A 7,508-nucleotide genomic window follows, 5' to 3' on the forward strand; every position below is an offset into this window, starting at 1 on the left:
TTGCTAGATGAGCACGTCCTTCACCCTTGCCTGTCACAAGAGAAATTACTCTTTCCATCAAACTTGTTGATCTCCATCTTGATCGATCATATCTTCTCCATCTTCAGTCTTGCTCACACCGCTGCAATCTGCATCCTTGTACCGTCTCACTCTGATACCACTTGTAGGTAGATGTCTGATCAGGACAACACCTCTATGATCTTTTCGATACCGCACGTTACAGTAGGAAGAAAGAAGAAATAAAACAGAAACAATCAAATACGTGGATCAACCAAAAAAAGGCTCACCTCCACGGGGTATGCAAACTTTAGTATGAGAAAAAAAATATTATAAGAGAAATCTCATCCTCAACCCTCGTACACCAATCTTTTCTCACAGAAAGTTCTCCTCACAAAAGCTCTCTCTCTGAGAAGACCCCCTGAACCCTTAAAGCGACTGCTGTCCACTGTCCAATAGCCTCTTTAAGCCTTTGCCCCTGCTCTTGTTAGCGCCGCACTCCCGTTCTCTCTCTGGGTTCTCTGCCGAAGCCATCCGCACGTCTCTGTTCCATGTACAGGCCTTTTAAAGGCTTACAAAACAAGTTAGATTAGGAAACATAGTCCCACAGCACCCCAAAGACCTCCTTAGACCATTGGATCACGACCAGCAGCTCCTCAGACCGTCGGATCACAATCCGATCCATAGAATAAGCCATAGATCGGGAGAAATGCACGAGAAATGGCATCCGTTCATGGTAGACCGTGAGAAACGTCTCGGAAACGCTCTCGTGGTCCATGCGCTCGTCCATGGACCTTCTGTCCACCATGGACTGAGATACACGGGTTGAACCCGCGCTCGCACATGAAATGGGCCTGGACAGCACCCTGCATGCATGCTCTCGGCCTGGGCCACGTTCTGCCGCACCTGGGCCGCGTGCTACCATCGCTGGCCGCCACTGATCCTCCATCACTTCGGACTTCATGCCAACTTTAATCAAACGTATCTCCTTCATTCGAATTTTATTTTGGATGATTTTAAGCTCATTGAACTCTATTTTTTATCGTAGATCTTATTGTAGATTCAATATAGATCGAATCTAAAGGCTTCAGATCCTAATATTATGTACACCTTCTAATAAGTGATTTGCCCTTCGGGGCCTTGTTCTAAACCCACCCTAGCTGCCCACCGCCAACCACTGGGTCTTCATGGTCTTCTCTGCTGACTGCTGCCTGATGATTTGTACGGATATCTCTGGACTACTAGTCTGCTATATGGGATCGCTGCCTTAATTTTGTGTCTTATGTCATTGGCGGAGTTCTGTCATGGTGCTGAGTTGGCTTCTGAGTAGGTTGTGTGTCTTGTCTCTATCTTTATAGCCTGTAATTGGCTGGTAATCTTTCTACTGCTTTCTTTCTAGTATCAATAAAATTACCTCTTTCACGGCCCACCCCCCCAGACCAAAAAAAGAGAGGAAAAGGTAGCAAGATATGAAGATCTGTGATTGGCTGGTAATCTTTGTACTGCCTTCCTTCTAGTATCAATGAAATTACCTCTTTCACCCCACCCCCAAGCCAAAAAAAAGGAGCAAGATATGAAGCTGAAGATCTTGGGGTGTATGACCAAAAAGTGCCACAACCTTAATTTGGTGGTCTCCTCTCTGTCATCTGTGAAGATAAGTTGGAAATAAATAATCCAAACGTACCGAGTTAATCTTCAAAATTTGATATTTAAAACAACCAGCAGGGCAAACTGCAGCACCAGTTCACGAATTAATCATGAACAAAATTCCTTCATGGATGGATAATATGAAGATTGTTTCCAAGTTAGTCATCAGTTCTCCCGCAATTACTTTGACTATGGTTTGCACTGCACTGCCATGATTCTGTGGCTCCTCCCTGTGTTCACACACTTCCGTCGCCTGTCGTTTTATACTTGGCCTAAAGGAGCTCTCCATCAAAGTCGTTCTCCAGTGGGTTGGTGCACCAATCGACCATTACACAGACAAAGTCCTCTCGCTCTACCTGCCCACCTTGACGAAAAGCCAATGTCCATGTTGGTTATAACAAACAGCATAAAAAGCTCTAATTGGAAGCCCAACACCCTTCACCTAATTCTACACCAACAGAGAAGCTTGCTCTTTATACTTCTTTTATCTAGACGTCCCCCTTGGTTCTTTCTTACAAATAAAAAGAAAAAGGAATTAAGAAAGCGACCATGAGCCACCATAGCTCCACCACCGCCCAAGACGTCCTTGTTGCCATCATCTGCATCGCTCTCCTCATCCTCTCTGTCATCCTCTTCATCCTCTGCAAGAAGCGCCACGCCGTCGACACCGACGACACCATCCTTCCCGCTGCACTGCATGCCCAGTCCCTTCCACTAAGCGAAATCGAGGCCGCCACCGATGGATTCCATCGGTCCCGAATCGTCGGCAAAGGCCACCTTGGGACCGTCTACAAGGCCATCTCGGCGACCATCGACGTCTTCGCCGTGAAACGCATCCATCCCCACCTTGTCCTCGGCAACCCCGGCGTCAGCTTCTCCTCCAGGATCCGGTCGCTCTCCCTTGCCAACCATCCTAACGTTGTCCCCATCATAGGTTTCTCCGAGGCACCGGGCGAGCGGGTCATCATCTCCGAGTTTGTGGGTATGAAGAGCCTCGAGTACCACTTGCATGGGATGACCGGCGACGGCTTGCCGCCACCGGAGCCGTTAAACTGGGGGATTCGGATAAGGATTGCGGCAGGGGTAGCACGGGGCGTCGAGCACCTGCATGAAGGGAATGCACCTGGCGTCGTGCATGGGTGCATCAAGCCTAGCAACGTTATGATTGATACCAACTTTGGTGCTGGAGTTTGCGACTATGGGCTCTCTTTTTTAATGGGGCCTGAGGAGAGGAGGGGGATGGTGGGGTATGTGGATGGGGAGGGGTGGGGTGTGTGCAAAGAGAATGATGTGTATGCATTTGGGGTGGTGTTACTGGAACTTTTGAGTGGCAGGAGGAGTGAAGGGGGAATGGTGGTTGCTTGGGCTTTGCCTTTGATAAGGGAAGGAAAGGTTGGGGAGGTGTTGGACAAGAAACTAAGTGTGCCGATGGACATGAAGCCTTTGGCAAGGATGGCGAAGGTGGCGTCGGCGTGCGTTGGTAATGGGAGGAAGAATAGGCCTTCGATGTCTCATGTGGCGGCCATTTTGAGCAGCTTGGAAGAGTATCCTTATGTTTGAAAGTAGGGAGATTTTTTAGGGAAGTGGGACGAATGGCCATGGTTTGATAATATCCTCTTTTGTTTGGGTCTGAACCAGAGTGAGACGGTCATGCAACGTAAGTCTTCCCATCATTTCCTGGATGATACAAATTTGTGGAAATCCATTGTACTGTAACCATGGTTGGGGGATGCGAAATGGTCATTGTTGAGATGATCATGCCATAAACACCAGTTTTAAAGCTGTCGATGTTAAGCATTAATGCTTGCCCGATACTGTTGCCTTATAATTATTGAGAGTTTTTAACTTTAGCTGGCTGGTGTAAATAGATTGGTTTATCAACAGATGAATTATAAACATGTAAGTTAATTTTTTATATTTTTATGATGCTGAAAATAGGTTGCCAATTTAAACTATTGTAGATGACACGACTGAAATTTTGTATCGATAGCTCACATAATGCTTATCTCAGCCCGTCTCATCCCAACCTTTGCCTGATATCTCATGTTTAAGTCCGGCTCTAGAATCCCTCCTAAAGTCTGGTTGTCTGTACTAGTTATATTGTTGTTATTTTTCTCCATTTCGGGGAGTGTCTCAGATTGGGATTTAGACTACCACGAATCATGTTATACTCGGGCCGGGCCGGGCCGGGCCAGGAAGATTTAGTTGGGCGTTCAATATACTCAGCATTGCTCATGCTTTAACTTCAGGCCTCGCTCAATCCATTCCGGCTAGATGATTCATGGTGTGTATTGGTGAAAGCTAGTTTTGAAACTCCTTCCAGGACATAAAGCAAATCAAGTCAAGATACTTTAGCATAGATTAACGACGAACAGGTTGTGAAGACAGTTACACACCCCAGCCTTCTGCAATTATTTACATAAGGATTTCTATGTGAACTAATCTTATAAATTGTCGAATAAATTAAATTTGACCATGAACCATTTTTTTTCATCAGTCCTATTATCGTAAGGCAGGAGTTGTATCTTTCACAGGAATGGAGGATTCACCTTCCTTCGCACAAAACCCCCATTGAGGATCATGCAATGGTCACTTTGGCATATGTGCGGGATGAATAAAGGAGTTAGGAGTGCTTTGAGATTTATGCAGAGCACAATCTGATGACTGACGTCATGATGAATGACGTCGCAAAAGAAGATCGATCATTCTGTTGCGCGAAAGATACAACCCGAATCCATTGTCGTGATGGGCAAGGTTTTGGTTGGCAGCGGATTTGTTACTAAAAAGAAAAGGTTATGCACCCAGCTTTATCTTCTTTTGTCCTTTTTCTTTTTCTTTGATAGCATGTTATTTCTATTTGGACTCTTGGATTTCAGTTGCTTGTGATCATCACTGGAATAGATGCACAAGAGCTGGCATCAATGGCTCCTGCATGATTCGCTGCCCTGCTTGATTTGGCCAGATTTATTTCCAAATGCAGTAAATTCGTGGCAATAACAACAGCCACTGATTTTAAGTTTTAACTACATCTTTACCTGCAATTGCCAAGCTCCTTTAGGCATTGTCACATTGACACGCTACGTACTGATCATCCTTGTGAAAAGGGCATCGATATGCTGATCGCTTGAGTTAGTGGACAGGACGAGTGTGTGCAAAGAAATGTGACAAAAAAGGGTTAGCTTTGGAGTTCACTGGTTATTGTGATGTCTGGAATATATAATATGTATCCTGCGAGATTCTAATTAATGCAAAAATAAAAAACAAAAGATCAAATACTAAACAAAAGAGTCAATGGGATGAGGAGGATGTAGATGTAACTATAACTAATTAATGCTTTTGGTTTGAATTCTCTTCCTCACTTTCCACACGGCTTGTTCCTGCTGCGAAGCAATCAGTTTAGTGGCTGCAAATGAATTCAATTAATCTTCTCGAACCAAGACGAACACAAGAAATGATCTGATTACTCCAATTTATTTCCTTTAAGCTAACATTGTTGCAAATAAAATGAGGAATTTATAATTTTGGGGTTTTGTTTTGGTAGTAACTTTATTACAATTTATATCTCCCCAATAGAAGCAACACTCTTTTAAGGTTTCAATTTGGCCTAGCTAATGCTTCATGAAAAAACATATGCTCTTACCCCAATTCTCACTTCAATGATCATTTTGATATTGTTTTGCCTAAGGGTTGCTTTACATTAGGGGTACAAATAGGTCAGGTTGGATCGTGACATAAGTGATTCCGATCCGATCTGATTTTTTGATCGGATCAGAATATTGGATCCAAATCCAACTCAATAAAATATCTGATCGGATCGGATCATATTCATGATCAAATTTCTTGATCCAACGAGTCATTTGGGTCGGATCGGATCTATATATAACTCGACTCCGATTCATAAAATATGAGTTCGGTTCATATTCGGATCAGATCGGATCTGAATTATAAATAATAAAATTAATAAGTAGAAGATCTATAAGCAACTTTATTTGCACTACTACAGGATTTAATCAACTTTTGTTAATGAATTTATTATTCTCTTTATTTATAGGAAACAAGTAATTGAAAAGCTTATTGTATTCAATTGCAAATGATACCCGTTTCGAAGAAAAGAATGTGTGCACAAGTTGCTATCAAACATCAAAAATTATAAGAAAGAATAATAAAAAAAGTTATATAAGTAATGGCATAGGGTTCACTTACCCATCCAAACTTCTTTTCAAAAGGCTATATGTCTTAAACTTTTAGGTGGCACAATAAAAGTTGTCTTCTTATAGCTTATAACATACTATTCAAAAAAATCTAACTTCAAAAAAATTCTATCAGATCTTGTGATTAGAGAATTGATTACGAATATTTAAGATATACCTATAACTATAGGAGACCAAATCTAATTTTGTTTACATATATGAAAAAATTCAAAAATATCAATAAAAATTAGCAAATGCTGACAAAAATGGTTGAACTTGTAAGTTCTTGGCAAAAAAAAAGAGTTATAATAAATAAAATAAAAGAAACATAGGTTTGAAACCATAAGACAAAAAATCTGAATTAAGATAAAAAAATCATTAAATAGATTAAAAGAAGAAATCTACAAGATAAGATATAGAAAAACCTAGAGCTAAGTAATATTCCTAATTACTTTTAACTTATTATTTTTATATCTAAATGTTAAGAATTTCTACTTTTCAATACTGTGACTTTAATTAAACAATAATAAAAATCGTTGGTACAGAAATATGCCTTTTGAGAGAAAATATTGTAGTCCATCCTATAAACTTATCATAAAGTAGGAAATCAAGAGTATATTGTTATAGGTCTAATTGTCCAAGACAGCACTCAAGTTACAATTTGTTTTATTTATAGTAAATAGAGAAATTATTTTACCTAAAAAGGTAGAGGAATCGAGAAAAGCTAGTGAGAGGGCATTGTGTACTAAATTTATAAAAATTCTGATCTATAAAATTTTGATCATGATATATGAGACTGTTAGAGTTCCCATGTCCCACACTCTTCACCCGAAAATATAAAAGTCTAATAACATTTTTCTTACCACTACTCCAGATTTGGTTAATTTAAATTCAAAATATTCTAACAAAATTTTAAAAGATAAAAATCTAAAAATCAATAGAATGTATTTTCAAGAGCAATAAATATTAAAGCAGTCTTAATCAAAATTAACATTCATGTAACAGAAACAGAGAGAGTGAGGGAATCTTGACAGAACAAAAGCAGTGCTACTTCTAATATTGTATGTGATCCAACATATTTTTGTTACATCAAAAAAAATATTCGAGGACCAGCAAGATCTGAGTTGCAACATGGATTAACATGTTATGAAATAAAGAGAACCCCAACAGTCTGTGCTGACACAAAATAAGCTCAACTGGGATGAAAATATACATTGAGACTCAAGATGGATTTGAGTTCAGCCATTTAGATGAGTGTTCAAATCTCATATTAGGTATGGATCGGATCAGATTAGATCGAGTCATTTATCTCAAGATCCAAATTAATCCAAAAATCTCTATGAATTGAGTCGGATCGGGTCGAGTCAAAATTCAAACAATCTAGATCTGACTTAAAAAATATCACTACAACAAAACAGAATATTAGCGATGAAAAAAATTTATTGCTAATAATTAATTTTTATCAGTAATAGTTATTAGCGATGAAATTATCGTCGCTAATATTTAGTCACAAATAATGACATCATTGATAATTTTTTACGATGAAAAAAATTTTCGTCATCAATAATCTATATTACCGATTAAAATTTTCATCATTAAAAAAATATTTTTCAAAAATTATTTATGATAAAAATTTAATTATACAAAAAAATAATTTACGATAAAATATTACGT

The 7,508-nt window shown here is 39.5% G+C and overlaps 1 protein-coding gene across 1 annotated transcript; it reads left to right on the forward strand.

Annotated features, from left to right (window-relative positions):
- Positions 1-2,171: 2,171 nt before the first annotated feature.
- LOC105047260 (serine/threonine-protein kinase-like protein CR4) lies at positions 2,172-3,605 on the forward strand. Its single transcript, XM_010926105.4, has one exon. The coding sequence runs from the start codon at positions 2,194-2,196 to the stop codon at positions 3,202-3,204; it is 1,011 nt and encodes a 336-aa protein (XP_010924407.4). The 5' UTR covers positions 2,172-2,193; the 3' UTR covers positions 3,205-3,605.
- The last annotated feature ends 3,903 nt before the right edge of the window (positions 3,606-7,508 follow it).

The sequence above is a fragment of the Elaeis guineensis genome, chromosome 6, assembly GCF_000442705.2.
Source record: "Elaeis guineensis isolate ETL-2024a chromosome 6, EG11, whole genome shotgun sequence".
Classification (NCBI taxonomy): Eukaryota; Viridiplantae; Streptophyta; class Magnoliopsida; order Arecales; family Arecaceae; genus Elaeis; species Elaeis guineensis.